The 16,614-nt window shown below is 41.1% G+C and overlaps 1 protein-coding gene across 1 annotated transcript in view; it reads left to right on the top strand.

The window, feature by feature from the left end:
- The first annotated feature begins 3,361 nt into the window (after window positions 1-3,361).
- TSPAN13 (tetraspanin 13) overlaps window positions 3,362-16,614 on the top strand; it is a 32,769-nt gene continuing 19,516 nt past the window's right edge. The window contains exon 1 of the mRNA XM_082846545.1: window positions 3,362-3,613. Within this exon, the coding sequence (XP_082702671.1) occupies window positions 3,551-3,613 (63 nt within the window). The 5' untranslated portion in view covers window positions 3,362-3,550. The remainder of the gene's footprint in view (window positions 3,614-16,614) is intronic.

Here is a 16,614-nt window from a genome sequence, read left to right as displayed (position 1 = left end):
TCTTTATCTTTCTGCTGAAATTCTCCGTGTGCTCCTGTATGTTTTCCACTAAATCCTTGAACACATTTATCATTTTGAGTTTTCAGGACCTGTCTGATAATTCTAATATCTGGATCATCTCTGGTTCTGCTTCTACTGACCATTTCTTCTTTTGACCATAGGTCAAATTTTTTTGATCATCCAAGTCTTTCATAATTTTTGATTGTGTGTCAGGTAGTGTGTATAAAAGAACACTGAGAGTAAAGTAAATAATATTAACCAGCAGAAATGGGTACATCCTTTATTCTGCCAGGCTGCTACTGTGGGTACCTAAGTCAGTCTGCACTACAGTTGAGCTGGGTCAGGACTTGTAACAGGTTTAGTTAGGTTCAATTCAGCATTGGCTTCAAATGTTTTTGAGGACACAATCAAGATTTTCCTTTTATAGGAAGGAGACCTCATACAGATCTCTTTGTACTTTACAGCTCAGTCACCGGCATTCTCAGCCTCAGATGTGCTTTACAACTTGGCTGTTCCTTTTTTTTTTTTGCTGGGGAGTGTTCTTTGCTCTTCTGTCATGTCCTTGGCTTTCACTCATGTCCTTATGAGTCCTCTCCCTTTCTTGCTGTTTTAACAGCTTTGGAGGGCTTTTGCAGTATACTGTAAAGAGATTTTTCTCTTCTGCTAATTCCTTAGCCTTTGGCAGCCACTGCTTTGGATTAGGTAAAGACCCAGATTGCTTTGTCTTTCCTGTCCTAATCTGTTTTTAGCCACTGTCATACTTGAGGATATTTGTGCCCATTGAGATAGCTGGGGAGGGAGCGCTCTTGCCTGACCACAGCCTATAGAGCTTCAAATCCTTGTACTATGTGAAGGCCCATGGGTTAGAGTTGGCAAGTAGTTGTACACTCACTCTGTGGCTTTTGATCCTTGGATTATGAACTGTCACACTAGACCATACACCCACATTAAAAGATGGTTAAATGATCAGCTAGTTTCTCTTTATCCCTCTCTATGGCAGTCTTCTTTCTATAGCTAATCCATAAGAGATAAAAACACTGTGGGCTTTTTCTTCCTAAGAATGTCTTATTACTTCTTGGATTTTAGTTCCTTTAGATGTCTTTGGTTCCTCAGTTCCATGAGAGGTTTTTTTTTTTTAGTTGAGGTGAAATTGATATATAACATTTCATACATTTCTGGTGTACAACATTATAATTCTACATCCACATACACCACAAAGTGATCATCACCAGAAGTCTCATTATCATCCATCATCATACAATTGATCCTCTTCACTCACTTTGCCTACCTCCCCACCCCTTTCCTCCCTGGTAACCACCAATCTGTTCTCTGTATCTGTGAATTTGTTTTTTGTTTGTTCATTTGTTTTGTTTTCTGATAGGTTTTTTTTTTTTTTTTAAAAACGATAGTTTTGTAGCTTTTCTAGCTCATTCTTGTTAGGGTGGGAGCAAATGGTCTTTTGCAAATTTCTACATCCAAATTCTAAGGTGGAATCCCACTATGTTCACTTGTTTTGTTTTCCAATTTACAGTACTTTCTTGGTTTTCTCTCTTAAAGGCCACAACTCCTAATGCAACCCTCCTACAACTTTAGCTCTTGCCTAGTTTCCGTAACTGCTCCCTTAAATTGCCCCCCAGACTTAAGGGGAATTATAATAACTACCTGCTCTTGCTAGCTCTGAGCTGCTTCACTATCCTTTGTTGGCTTCCTTTAAACTTGTCCATATTTTTCAAAACAGTCCCTTTATTAAACTCTTCTCAGTCATTGAAGTGAGCCACCTCCTTCCTGCTGGGCCCCTGACTGATAGGGGACATTCCTATGAGAAGAAGTAAGAGATTCAACCCACAGGCAGATAGTAGAGTGTATTATGAAGAAAGCAAATAGAGAATTGTCACAGTTGGTTGAGTTATGTTGAAGTGGTAGTAACATTGGTGACATCCACGAATGAGAAGAGAAAGAATAGATTTCCCCCCTAATTCTTCTTTAATAAGCCTCTGGCTTCTCAAATGGAAAGCTGAGCCACAAAGTTTTATTTGGGTTTGAGGGTCATTTTCCAGATTAAAATTAAAAAAAAAAAGGAATTCATTTGGGTGTATACAAAAGGTTAATGTGGAATACCAAGGCTAAAGAATTAATGTGGCTTTCTTGGTGAAGTCGGGTCTGGGAAGGTAAAGAGAGATTAGAAGAGGAAGCAGACAATTCCAAGAAGACAAATTATTTTTATCAGCTGCAATATTTTATTTAACATATCCAGTATCATTTGCTATCACATAACTTACTCAGCATGAACCCTTAGGTTTCATATAAGTACCTGAATATTTCTCTCTAAGAACCTTTTTTGGTAGAAGGTACCATGAAATAACCAAACCTTTATTGGCTTAGCTTAGTGCTTGGAACACAGCAGGTTTTCAAAAACTGTTAGATATATTAATACTAGCTGACATATATTAAGGACTAGCTGAGTCCTTACACTGTGCCAGGCGCTCTGCAAAGAGTGCTTGACATACTGTTAATATCCCAATTTATAGGTGAGGAATCTGAGGATACATGAAGCATTTCTATAATAGACACTCAAAATGATAATGAATTGACAGAGGTGGAGACTGTGTCATTAAAAAATTTTCACCGTTGTTTGTGGGAAAAAAACCCTCAGCTTATTGAAATGCAAGATTGGAAGACAAAAAACCTCTTGATTTTCTTTTGCATGTATGATAAAGTTTATCAGCATTTTTGCAAATCCCTGAAGGATACATCTGACCTGACAAGAGTCACAATTATGGGCCATATACCTTACCTATTTTCTGAGAAAAGCAGAGATTTCATCTCTCCGTTTATTCTTTCACTTGTTTCCTTCCTTTCATTTTCCCCCACTTCATTCTCTCTTTTAAATCGTTCACGTTCATTCATTTATTGCTTCATTCCTTCCTTTTTTCCTTCATTCAAACAAGGCCAGGTGCTTAATTTTAAAATCTCATTCAAAATGGTGCCACGTCACCCGCTGGGGCCAAGAACCGAGAGGTGCTGTCATCTTTCTCCCTGCCAGCGTGGATCTCCGTGGAGTCCCGCCCTCTCCTCCTCACCTGCTCCCCAGGAACCCGCGGCTAGGTCGCTGCCACACACTCTGGCCTCAGGCACTCTCCCTCAAGGCCTTCGCCCCTTCCCCCTCTCCCAGGGGCCGCCCCGCCCCGCCCCTCCCCTCGCCTGCCCTCCCCTCCCCTCCCGGATCCCAGCTAGCTGAGCGCATTTATTTGCATATTTCTACCTTTGTTCCCCGCCGGCGGCCAATCAGCGCGCGGGGCGAGGCGGGGGTCTGGGCGGGACTCGGGCTCCGACTCTGTCTTCAGCTGCTGCGGCCGCAGGTTCCAGAGCTCGTAGGAACCGCCGCGGGCGCGCCGCGCGCTGCAGCCCCTGCCCAAGCCCCGGGCTCCCCACCGCGTCCCCGCTGCTGCGTCGCCTCGGCCAGGCCCCGAAGGCAAGGACAAAGAGGCTGCCTGGAGGCTCCGCCGGAGCCAGACTTTACCTGCAGTTGCCGGGAACCTCAGGCTCCAAGATGGTTTGCGGGGGCTTCGCGTGTTCCAAGAACTGCCTGTGCGCGCTCAACCTACTCTACACCGTGAGTATCCCGAGCCCGTTCCTCCCCGCCTGGGGGCTTTGCACCTGCTCGGGTGCTCCGTGACTTCCCTGTCTGGCCAATGACTCTCACTTCATCCCGCACCCCCTTTCTGTCTTCCCACGCTCTGGCCTCCCCCGCCCGGCCTCGCCATCCGTCCCCGCCGGGGACCAGGAGCCGGCGACTGTCGCAGTCTCTTCCTTTCATTGTGAAGCCGCCGTCTTTCTGGCTCACTGGCCGCGTCTCTTCCCCATTGCTCTACCCCGCCCCCTCACCCACCGCCTTGTTTTTCAGTTATTTGACCAGACCTCTCCACTTTCCCATCCTTATACCTTCTGCAACTCGCTCTTGGCTCCCAAATCCATCTGGGGCGGATTTGGAGGCGGGAGCCGCCTCGGGTTTGAGGACAGTTTTGCAAAAATAGCGTGATCTGAAACTGACAAGGCGGCATATGGATGGTGTGCGTCGTGTTTAGCTCTACGTGCGCCTGTGATTTTAATTGAGGCCACCGTGTAGGTTCACAGGATATCCGCAGCTTCCGAAGTTTGTTTCGTGCTTACATAAAGGAATGTCTTTTTGCGGGGAGCGGGAGTTGGGGGGGGGGAGTTTTGCTTATACCTGATGCTTTTTCCATGTATCTCCCCTCTTATCATTATCCTAAATCCATTTTAAGCTAAATTCTCCAGTAAATAAGCGAGCCTCCCCCCAGGTTGTTTCTTTTCCTGCCAACCAGCTTGGGCTTTTTAGTTTTAACCCTGCAGTGTATGTTTGTAATTTTTGAGGGGCAATTCAGGGTGAACAGGAGGATGGGAGAGTAGATTGCCGTTTACCAGTGGCCTACCACGTCCCAGATTTTACATACACTTTCCTTTTTCTGACAATCATCCGAGGCAAGGGGCATTGTCTAAATTTTATACGTAAGATAATAGACCGAAAAGGGCTTTAATAACTTTACATAGTTGATAGTTGGCGAGTCAAGAAGTGGAACCCAGGCTGTGGGATCCAGATCTTTCCACAGGCTTCTTTACCATGCAGAAGAAACTTCATCTTCTGTCATCATCCCTCCATCATAGTCTTGCTCCTGTCTATAAATACACCTGGGTTTGTTTTGCAGCATCCACCCTGAAAACAAACCCAGCTCCTGTGCATTAGCAGAGAGCTAGGCCATCTGTGCAAGCTTAGGTTACATCCTTGGAGTGCGGAGTCTGCCTGTGGTCCCCAGCAGGAGGGAGAGGCTGGGTCCTTTTAGCATTACTGTTCCCTTGTATGTGAACAGGGTTGCAAAGCTTTGAAAGCAAGACATAAACCTGTAAAAAAGTATGTCTTTCTGACTAGTTAGTAGGAATCTAATCAACATGTCACTAATCCTAGATTTGGGAAAAATTCTAGACCACCTGGTGATTCAGGTACTTGTAATCGGAGATCCATGTCAGGTTTCAGATGAGAATCCACCTTTGTCTCACCTGAACATGCCTATCACATTGATTATTTATTAAGTAAAAGCTGACCAATTCTCCAGGTATTTTCTTTTGTTAGCATGAATGGCCTGTTTAGAACTTCACATTCCCCATTTTATGCTGACTTCTGCCCCTCCCCCTCATGATTTAGCTACCTGTTTGCCAGACATTTAACCTTATAGTATCTGCTTACACACAGTAGAATGTCTGCGTTGCATACTTACGTCACTGAGGAGGTCTATATAGATTAATATGCCGTATATATATTTTTTTCTAAAGGCAAGTTATTTTTGAGTCTGGTTCTGTTGCTTTTGAGACATGTCATTTCTGCTTGAATCTCTTGTGTATTAGGAAAGCAAAGAGAAAGGTAACTCTGAAGGAACATATTATATAAGACTTTTGTATCTGTTCTAAATTATTGACCTTCAGAGTGTATTCTATTGATTTTAATAGCACTGTAGTAAAAATTAATTGGAAATTCACAGGACTGTAAAGATGGTTGGCCCTTTTAAATCTAAACCTTTTTTTAAAAAATTTATTTATTTATTTATTTTTGGCTGCACGCGGGCTTTCTCTAGTTGCGGCGAGCAGGGGCTACTCTTTGTGCGGTGCGCGGGCTTCTCATTGCGGTGGCTTCTCTTGTGGAGCACGGGCTCTATGCGTGCGGGCTTCAGTAGTTGTGGCTCGCGGGCTCCAGAGTGCAGGCTCAGTCGTTGTGGCGCACGGGCTTAGTTGCTCGGGACCAGGGCTCGAACACGTGTCCCCTGCATTGGCAGATGGATTCGTAACCACTGCACCACCAGGGAAGCCCTAAGACTTTTTAGAAAGAGGATATTTCTTAAAATGAATTACTGTCTACTGCTTATACATTGTGAACAAGTTTAGATGAGTTCAGCAGTTTAAACTGGAAATGAATGAAAGGTAAACACTGAACCAGGTCTTAAATAGATGATGAAAATGTGCCATTGCTATTATTTAGATTCTGTATCTTCCCTGGTTTCACCTCAACATTTTAAGATGGGAAATGTCAGGTGGTTGGGGGAAGGGTTAAGGCTGAAGACTTGGGAGACATTTCTTTTTAAGGCATGAATAGGAGGACCCTTTATAGGTTCCAATCCCACCTGGGTCGCTGCCTCCGAAATAAGCTCAAAGTTGTGGGATTGGATCTGAGATTATTTCTAAAAGTGTTAGTAAATCCAGGATTGCATATGGGTGTGGTAGGTGTAAAGGCCATGGTCTGCTTTGAGTCATCACTCTTGCCTTGAAGCATTTTCTTGAGGAACTTAGGGCAGCCTGACTGTCCACGTGCTCAGGTGGCCTGTTTATGACCTTGAGATTAGGGCAGAATTCGTGACCAGTCCAGAAAGCATGTCATTAAAATAGGTTGGATGGAACATCCCCCAAACTTGTCATGGATTTTTGATCACTAGCCAAAGGCGGGGCTGATTTTTGTTGTTGGTTATGGTTTGGTTGTTTTAATTAATAGAATCCCTAGTAATGAACAACTTTACGTTAGTGTAGTGAATATCAACAGTTTATAGGTACAGGAGGAAAGGGAGAAGCTATGGTTTCTTTATGCACTTTCATGATGTTATACAAAAGAGAGTGACTTGCTCTAGAACTTCCTACATTTATAGAAACTGAATGTTTCTTCACTCAACAAATATTTATTGAGTGTCTACTGTGTGCAAGGCACTGTCTCAGTCTGGGAATACAGCAGTGAACCAAACTGGGCTTTGAAATCAACATGCCTTATGAAGCCTCTTTTTCATTCACTATCTTCTCTACATATGCTCTCAAGAGCTTTCTTCAGCCAATAAACATTTGCTTACTGTGTGCATTCTGCTGAGAACTGTGGGAAATAATAAACACATACAAAGGCAAGTACCTCCTCTGTGAAGACAGGATCTAGTGGGGATTTATGGAGTGGAAAAATTAATGTTATATAAGGGAAGGACTGACTTTAGGTGCCACAAAATTTAGGGCTAGGGTAGGTCTTTGTGGGTTGGAGAAGAAGGTATGATTGAATTGGGGAAGTGTGGAAATAGCTTGGTCTTTTTGATACTGTTCAGGATATAAACACAAGTGAAAACTGCTTTGGGAAAACGGTCTATTTTATTTTTAATCGTTTATTTTAAAATAATTTTGATTGAAAGTATTTTGAAAAAAAGTGAAAAATAACTTTAATTATTCCTAGTGATTTGTGGGGAATTTTAGAAGGTATGAAATAAGTGTTATATTAAAATATGTAACGTTTTGAATATGTCTCCTTGTGCTTCTTAAGCAGAGAAGAAAAGACTTCTAGGAATCGACTGCTGTTTATATGTATGTGTGTGTGTGTGTGTGTGTGTGTATGTATGAATAGTTTTAATTAAGAACGTAAGGAACAGAATATAACTCATGGTCTTTAAATAAGGGTCATTTCAGAAGTTTCAGTTTTGTTTCTTATTCTGTATTTATTCTTCTAAAATCTAAGTTTGCTTCTGTTGGTTTTTTGCAATATTTTTTCTATATCTTGGGTTGCTTTGGGGAAAAAAATCTCCATGCAGTCAAAAATTATACCAATTTACATTCATTTTAAGGCATATGTTTATTTGCGTTTTAGGTATCTCTGAAATTGAGGTTGTCTTAAAATAGGTAAAACATAGCAGATAAATATATATATATATATATGTATGTGTATATATATATATATATATATATGTAGATCTGTACAGTCTATGGAGAGAAAAACAGCTGGGTTTCGGAAGAAAACCTAAATTTGAATACCAACTGTACAGCTTGCTTGGAATTTAACCTTGGGCAAACGTCTCCATCTGAGTTTCACTTTTTTCATTTATAAACTGGTGATGATATTTTTCATTCTTCCCTTGTGGAGTTGTTAGGATAAAAGGAGAGAATGTGGATAAATGCTTTGGATGTGTTATAGAAAAAAGAGCAAGTTGTTACAGCTTCGTGGAAAAAGTTGAATTATTTTAAATTTCTGAATTACAAACCTGTAAGTTACAATGGAAAGGTTTTCAAGCTACTGGGATTTCTAACGCTTACAGGCTGGTGTTAACTCAAGCAGGCCCTACGGGGGCAAGAGTTCATACCCTCAAAGCAGTAATATTAATCTTTCAGTTGTAAGAAAAAAATGACTGAGGTATGGTGAGTATAAATTTGGAACGATTTTCCTGTACATTTTTAAAAGTCCTATTCTGGTCGTTAGAGGGCTGGAAAAGTATAATTTTGTGCAGTTTCTACTCCAAAATAAATGAAAAACGCTAATACTTCAGCCAAAGAAAAAAATCTACTTCTGTAATTGCCTTCAAATTATTGTATTTGACATTTTTCAAAATTCTGATCATTATTTTTCAAATTATTCTTATTTAATATGTGGTTAGGCTTATGTTATTTCTCAGCCCTTGTTCAAACTACTGAATGAATTTAAAATATTTAAGTGGTTGCTGAATATTTACTTGGATTTTGAATATAAAAATGATTCACTGTTTACAGAACCTGGAATTTTCACGTGATGCTGTTGAGCTGGTGTTCATAGTCGGCCTTTGTGCCAAATGTGTTTGTGAAATTTCCCAACTTTTGATTTTAAAACAGTTACCGAAATGTGCTATTTATGTCATTTCTTACTTGAAATGAGGTTATTTTCTTTCACAAAGTTTAACAACATAATTAAGAGGCTTTTAGAAAGAAAGAAAATTTATTAGGGGAATAATTGTATTTCAGCCTACGTTTGAAAAGTGAGATTTGAACATCTCAGTGGTTTAATTTGCATACAGTTTTAAGTAGTTTAAAAGTGGGCCATCATCACCTCAAACACATATGAATTACTGGTGAAGACAGGCTAGGTTTAGTTCGTCTTCCTTCTTACCACATTTCACCTGAATTGTTCCTCCATATTATGTTATCACTGTAAAATGAATAATGCACTTGTAATAGTGGATGAAAACTCTCAGAGAATAAACCCAAATTCCTTAGCATGCCATTCAAGGTCTTTCACCATCCGCTCTTCCCGTGTGCATGTCTTCATATATTTCAGCCACAGAGGGTTCCCCAGACATTTTGCCCTTTGTTGCCTGTCTTTGCTGATCCTTTGCTCTTGACCTATAGTACCTTGTTCTGTCTTTGTAAAACTACTCAAATAAAGCCTCCCGTTTCTTAAGTCAGAAAGAATTGTTTCCTTAAATTTTCACTTGGGAATCAATCTTACTACTTGAGTGCCACCCCAGACTAATTCAATCAGTATTCAGAGAGAGGGAGAGGCATGTGATTTTTTGGTTTAAAAAAACCCTTTTTAAAATCTTCCTAGCTAATTCTAAATTACAGTGAGGGCTGAGAGTCAGTGCTGTAAGATTTTATTTTACTCTGTCTTTGCCATTAACCATACCAATGCTCCACACTATAGATTGCTTTGTGTTTGCTTTTTCCCCAGCTAGACTATCCACCGTTTATTGGCGGAGATCATAGCTTTCTCTTTGTTGCATCCTTTGGTTTGTAGCATTTTTTTTTTTTTTTTTAGCACAGAGCTTATACTTTCTAAATACTTCTTGAATGGAATTTGCAGAATTGGCTGTTCCCTTTTCACCAGAGGTAAAACATACCTAATGAAAGCTTGCATAAACAGGATAATTTGATCAAAATTAAATCTAGAAGGCAGCCAAATATTTTAAGACATGAAAATTAGCGTCGGGTTAAAAATAATAAATAGGAATTGCTTTTATCTGTCTACTGTAGAATCTAATGTTCCTTGAAATACTCTTTTCTCTTTTCTCTCCCATTGTTGGCCAAGCTCTCCTATGCATCTGAGGTTTTCCTGTAACCTTTCCCGTGAACAAATCAGCTTTCCGTAAAATTGTACTAGAATCATTGTTGGATAGGGTTCTTTATATTATTAGTCTAATTTATTATTATTAGTCTAACATAAATGTTAAGACGAACCCAAATAATTTTTCTTTTATTCATTCCAATAATATTAAATAAGCAACAGCAGCAGTGAGAGAAACAAACCAAAAGGTCCTGCGTTCATGGATCTTACGTTTGGGGAGGAAGGTAGATGATAAGCCAATAAGCAAATAAGTTATACATCATGTTAGAAGGTAAAATGCTATGGAGAAAAATGGAGTAAGAAGGCTGAAGCACAGTGGGGCAGTGGGGGGGCGGGTAGGGGAGGATGAGGGCATATTTTTATGTGTGGTGGTCAGGATTAGCCTTCTCGGTAAGATAGCAGTGGAACAAAAACTTGAAAGAGATGAAGGACAGACATCTGGAAAAAGTCAGTGGAGGGAACGGCCTTTGAGAAGATCCTGAAGGAGTATTTCTGATTTAGGCAAGGGACAGAGAGGACGCCTGTGGCTGGGACGGAGTGAGCAAGCGGTGGGTGGAGTGGTTGGAAATGAGTCAGAGTTTCTGGGACCCAGATTGAAGGAATTGAACTTTTACACCAAGGGAAATGGGGAGCCATTGGTGGCTTTGGGCCTGATTTTCATTTAAACGTTTGTCTGGCTCCTGAATTGAAAGTAGATTATGGATGGCAAAAGTAGAAACAGTGAGATCACCTGTAAGGCTACTGCAGTAATTTAAGCAAAGATGATGGAGGTTTGGACCAATATTATAGCAATGGAAGTAAGAGAAATGGTCAGCTTTTGGGTGCATTTTGAAGGTGGCGCCAACATAGTTTCCTGATGGATGAGAATGGGGTGAGACCAGTCACAGATTACTTGTGGTTTATGGCCTAAACAACTGGCTTGCTGAATCTGCTGTTAACGGGAATGGGGAGACTGGGTGGAACAGGCTTTGGAAGGAACATAAGAGGTTCAGTATTAGATGCGATGCCAATCAGATACCCAAGTGGAGATGTCAGATGGCAGGTAGTCTAAAAAGGACACTCCTTTTTTTTTTTTTTTTTGCGGTACGCGGGCCTCTCACTGCTGTGGCCTCTCCCGTTGCGGAGCACAGGCTCCGGACGCGCAGGCTCAGCGGCCATGGCTCACGGGCCCAGCCGCTCTGCGGCATGTGGCATCTTCCCAGACCGGGGCACGAACCCGTGTCCCCTGCATCGGCAGGCGGACTCTCAACCACTGCGCCACCAGGGAAGCCCAGGACACTCTTCTAATAACAGTTTTCGGAGACAAGGAGGAACCAGCCAAGGAGCCTGAGAAGCAATGGCCTGTCAGGTAGGAGGAAAACCTGGTAGAGGAGGGTGTCTTAGAAGCCAAATGCACGTCATTTTAAGGAGGCAGAGTTGAACATCTGTGTCAAATGCTGCCAAGTAAGATGAGGACTAAGTTATGATTCTTAAGTTGATCAATGAAGAAGTCACTGAAAAAAGCAATTTCCCTTTTATTTTGTCATATGATAGACTATATGTCCCTCAACAGTAAGGACCGTGTCCCAATCACTCCGGCTTTCCTGAATGCCCAGCACAGCCTTGCCATATGGTTGACATTTAGTTGATTGAAAGAAGGAGGCAGTGCAGGGCTGTTTCACCCATAATTCCACTTCTTCTCTCCCAAAACTGCTCCGAAGAAGGAAGACGTAGGGTGGGGTTGAAACTTTGTTGGCAGTTGTGAGTGCTACCTCAAACCAGTTATCCTTGGAAAATGGCAAGTCAGGATGCCTTACTTTTGATTCTCTTTATATAATTTCTTCCCAGCAGATATTATATATTATGTATTCTGTGCCTTGTAAGTATAAAGCAATCTGCTTGGCACCAAGGAGAACACAGAGAAGAAAAATATGTGACAACAGCACATGAGCCTTCCTTGTATCATTTGAGGAATGAAAATGAGACGAAGAACTGCGGTCTTGGCTTCAACACTAAATGTCTGGATATTTAGCAGTATCCAGATTATTTACAGAATTTTCAAATTTCCATCCAGATGTTTGGTAGCAGAGAAACACATGCTTCATAATCACTGAATTGTTCTTCAGTTGTTCACATTGGGCAGAAGTTCAGAGGAAGAGTTCAGTGTCACGTGTAATTACTCTTATGACTGTTGAAGCATGGAGAGGTCTGGGGCCTTAGTTTTTAATGTATCGGTGGATGCTGCGTTACATTTTGGTGGTATAGTCCTTTTAAATCTTATTACTGTTTTAAGTTTCTTACCCTCCGCTATCATCACGTCTTCTCTCTTGCTTTAGTGCTGACAGAACATTTTTGAATGATTTAACTGCAGAATCGCATCCAGTTTTTTCAAAGTTCTACGTTCCTCTTTCGTCCTCAAAGCAATTCACTTACCCTGGTAGAATTTGGATGCTCAAAAAGTGTAGCTGCTCTAGAAATGATTCAGGTCTCTCTTTGCATGTTGTTTCTGCAGTGTGGTGGATATTTGGTGAAAGAATGAAACTCTCTTTTATAGGTTATATAGAGAAAGAATAATCTGGAACACATGAGGCTGGATTTCTTCACCCCAAATATTGATTACATTAGGGAATAAGCATTTCCCTATCCCTAAAGCATAATGAACAAGATCATGAGCTCTTTCCGTCTGCAGTGTATTTTGGGTACCTCTTCTGTACCAGGCACTTAGCCACATTCTAGGAATATCAGGTCAACATGTGCTTTGACTGTATGGCTCTCAAAGTGTAGAGGGCTCATTAGAAGAATTCAAAGTATGACTGGAGGTGGGGAATAGTGGCTAACGAGTTACCTTGAGAGGTAAGCCAGGCCCTTCGCATTCTTGGATTTGTCAGCCTGGTATTTGGACTTTATTCTGAGATTAGAAACAAAAGATAGCCGGCATGGGAATCACCTGATCTATTGGCTTTAAGTTAAAGACCATCAAAGACTACCATATTAGGAATAGAGTCCAGCTGCTGGTAAGAGAAACCCAGCTACTGCTGCTTCAAATAGTAAGCTCTCTTATTTTCATGTAGCAAGATGTCTAGAAGTAGGTAATCTAGAGAAGATGCACAATGCAAGCATGTTATCAAGGTCCCAATTATCCTGCCCTACCATCCTTGGTAGGTGACTTTCTTCTTTGTTACCCAATTACATCTGCAACTCTAGGCATTAGGATTTGTTCCCTGCTGGAAGAAGGATAACGCTGTAAAATGCTTTTCCTCATAAAGCTCTGTGTGTGTGTGTGTGTGTGTGTGTGTTTGTGTGTGTGTGTGTGTGTGTGTGTGTGTTAGAATAGTTCTATTGAGGTATTAATGACATACAATAAGCTGCACATATTCAAAGTATAAATTGGATAAAGTTGTGACACATATATACACCTGTGAAGCCATCATTGCTTTCACGACCTTGAACATATCAACCCCCAAAGTTTCCTTATCCTCCTTTGTAATCCCTCTCTCCTGGCACATAACCTTTGCTCCCAATTTGCAGGCAACCACTGACCTGCTCAGCAGTAAAATTGAGGCTGGAGTTCAATTTGGTAAGCCTGGGGAGGGTGTTTGCAGGAGGGAGGTGGCCTAGGACATTTCTCTGGCCCATTGAGTCACTTCTCGTTTGGTCCTTAGAGTAAACAGTTTCAGGGAGGTCTTTTAGGCTAAAACGGAGTGCTCCTGTTTTGTAAAAGCCCATTGACAAAGTGAAGGATTTAGAGTTAGTCTAGGCGGGGAAGGTGGTCACAGTGGGGAAGGTAGACAGGGTCACTGCAAGTTTGCAAGTATTAAAGATGTTACGATAAACACTTGCAAGATGAAGCTTGCCTTGACCAGAATTCTTTATAAGTTATAAATGAACTTAAAAGAATGTGTTGGCGAGATAGCACAAACTCTTAGAAGGATATAATTGGGAGATTCAATAGTTGGATCATCAAGTATGGCTGGATCAAGGGGCTCAGAAAAGGTCAGAACTCTCTTGTTCCTTCTATCCACTTCTCAGCCCAGCTTGCCTCTGCGTAGATTCTTTTTGAGGCCAGAACTTTCCATGTGCGAGATGGCCACTGGCAGAATCAATTTTAATTGTCCTTATGGCTTGCTATACCAGAGGAACCCTTTTTTTCTCTTTCAATATTCCTGTATGATCATATGGGACATACTAATTAACCCTGTTGGTTTATGGACCCAACCCATGAACCAATCACTGTGTGTAGGAGGATGAGCAACCATGATTGCTGCTGGCAGTGGTTAGAGGGGGCCAGTGAGACACTGTGATTATGGGTTTTATAAGAAATGTATGTGCTGGGTTGTAAAAACACCGTATGTCCCCTACAGAGATCACTTGTCCTCTGAGTAGGAATTTGAATCTTCTCTTCCTAATTCTAGAATGTTCTAGCAACTCCATCATTTGAAAGGCCTACTGTAGTGGTTTAATGCCTCAACACCTACTTAAGCTAGATTGTAAAGAACATTATGCACAACACTTTTTTTCTTTCTTCTGGAGTGGCATTGTGTGCAATTGATCCAAAAAGTGCGTAAATACATGTTTATTAGTTTTAAATAATTTTATTTGCTAGAGTGATCTCAAAGATAAAGACTGTGCATCCCGACTAGGATTTCTTGCTCCCCTACTCCAGGCAATGCACTGTGTGCTTGTGTATGAATGTTGGCATATGTTACAAATTTTCTAGGTCGAGTAAAAGAAAAATAAGCACAAAATGAATAAGCAAGGATTTGGTAGTTAACTAATAGCAACGTTGTATGAGTGAGGACCTTATTGTTCGTTTATACATGACTGTGCAACCAGATCTCATAGGGAGTAAGTCAAGGAGACGCTAATCAAACCTATATCAATCTGACTACAAAGCAAGAACTACAGTTTCTTATGCATTATAATATTGTCTTTACTATTATATCTCGATGTTAAAAATTACTTAACTATGTTGCTAGGCACTATGATATGGTCCTACAGGAAGAAAAAAATGCACCAAACAGAAAGGTTGCCACAGTTCTGCCTCTGTCATCGGGTATGTCATTTTGCTACTCTGATTTATCACCTATAAAATGAGGGGACTCGGTTAGGGTCACTGGCCAGATAGCTTTGTGCCACTAGTGCCCTCCTTCATCAGAATCTATGGGATTTCCCTGGCAGTCCAGTGGTTAAGAATTCGCCTTCCTATGCAGGGGATGCGGGTTCGATCCCTGGTCAGGGAACTAAGATCCCTCATGTCACGGGGCAACTAAGCCCACGCATCGCAACTACTGAGCCCACGAGCCTCAACTAGAGAGAAGCCAGGGCACCACAATGAAAGATCCCACGCAACTAAGACCCGATGCAGCCAAAAATAAAAATAAATACATTTTTTTAAAAAAAGAATCTATCCATATGCGCACTAATAGTTTTGCCACCACCTCCTTTTTTAAGGATTTGCTTGGGGAAGCAATACCAGTTATAGCCACTTTTATAATCTTGCCTTGGCGTGGCTTTTCAGAAATTTTAGCTTTTGTACTGTCTCTTTTAAAAGCTCATTTTTTGTATGATTCACTTTTCTTTGTTTTAAAGAGAGAACAGGAAAGGTTGGTGCTTCCTGTTCATAAATAATATTGCTATCAACAAGTTAACAGATCCATAATTTGTTTTTATCAGCCTTCTGTCTCCCAAAGGAAGGAAACTATTTGTCATAGGTCTAAATTTACTTTCTATTACCATTGGTCTCATAAGGAAACTGTTGTTATTATTAAACAAAAAATTCATGCAGTTTCTTTGTCTACCAGGTTCTAGTTACAAGCAGGCTTTTTAATTATACAGTTAGAATCTTATTGGAATCCATAATTTTTATATCACTCATTTGGAAGACTTCACATAATCCCATTCTCTTCAAAATTACAAACCAGCCATAACATACAATTACCACTATTCAGAAATAAATTGCTTCATTATTACCTTTAAAAGGCTCCTTCTTAGTAAAAGTTAAAGAAACACTGATAATCAGATCTAATTAGAGGCATATCATAAAACTTTAGGTGTTGTTTCTAATTTAAAAAGTTAATTATGAGTACTTGGGGATTTTTGTTACAGTGTGTTAGAGACAGCAGTCACACCCAAAAACATTTATGTTTTCAATTTTGCTTTATTAAAAAATCCAAACAGGGCTTCCCTGGTGGTGCAGTGGTTAAGAATCCGCCTGCCAATGCAGGGGACACGGGTTCGAGCCCTGGTCCGGGAAGATCCCACATGCCGCGGAGCAACTAAGCCAGTGCTCCATGACTACTGAGCCTGCATTCTAGAGCCCGCGAACCACAACTACTGAGCCCCTGTGCCACAACTACTGAAGCCCGCGCGCCTAGAGCCCGTGCTCCGCAACAAGAGAAGCCACTGCAATGAGCAGCCTGCACACCGCAAGGAAGAGTAGCCCCCACTCACCGCAACTAGAGAAAGCCCGCGAGAAGCAACGAAGACCCAATGCAGCCATAAATAAATAAATGTTTAAAAAAACCCAAAAAACCCAAACATATTTTGGGGGTTTATCATAAAATTGAGTCACTTAAGTAAGTTTATGTTTGGACAGTTTCTCTGTTGTGGTAATAAATGAAAAATTTGTTTTTGATTGGACAGTTAAATCATGTTCTCTTCCACGTTACAAATGAGAATGTGTATTTAGGAGTCGGGTACCAGAAGGAGGTGATAGGGTGGTGTCAGGATGCATATGTGAGTCT

The sequence above is a fragment of the Leucopleurus acutus genome (assembly GCF_964270905.1).
Source record: "Leucopleurus acutus genome assembly, chromosome: 9".
Classification (NCBI taxonomy): domain Eukaryota; kingdom Metazoa; phylum Chordata; class Mammalia; order Artiodactyla; family Delphinidae; genus Leucopleurus; species Leucopleurus acutus.
The sequence above is the reverse complement of the archived record's forward strand: the minus strand, read 5'-3'. Positions and strand labels throughout refer to the sequence as shown.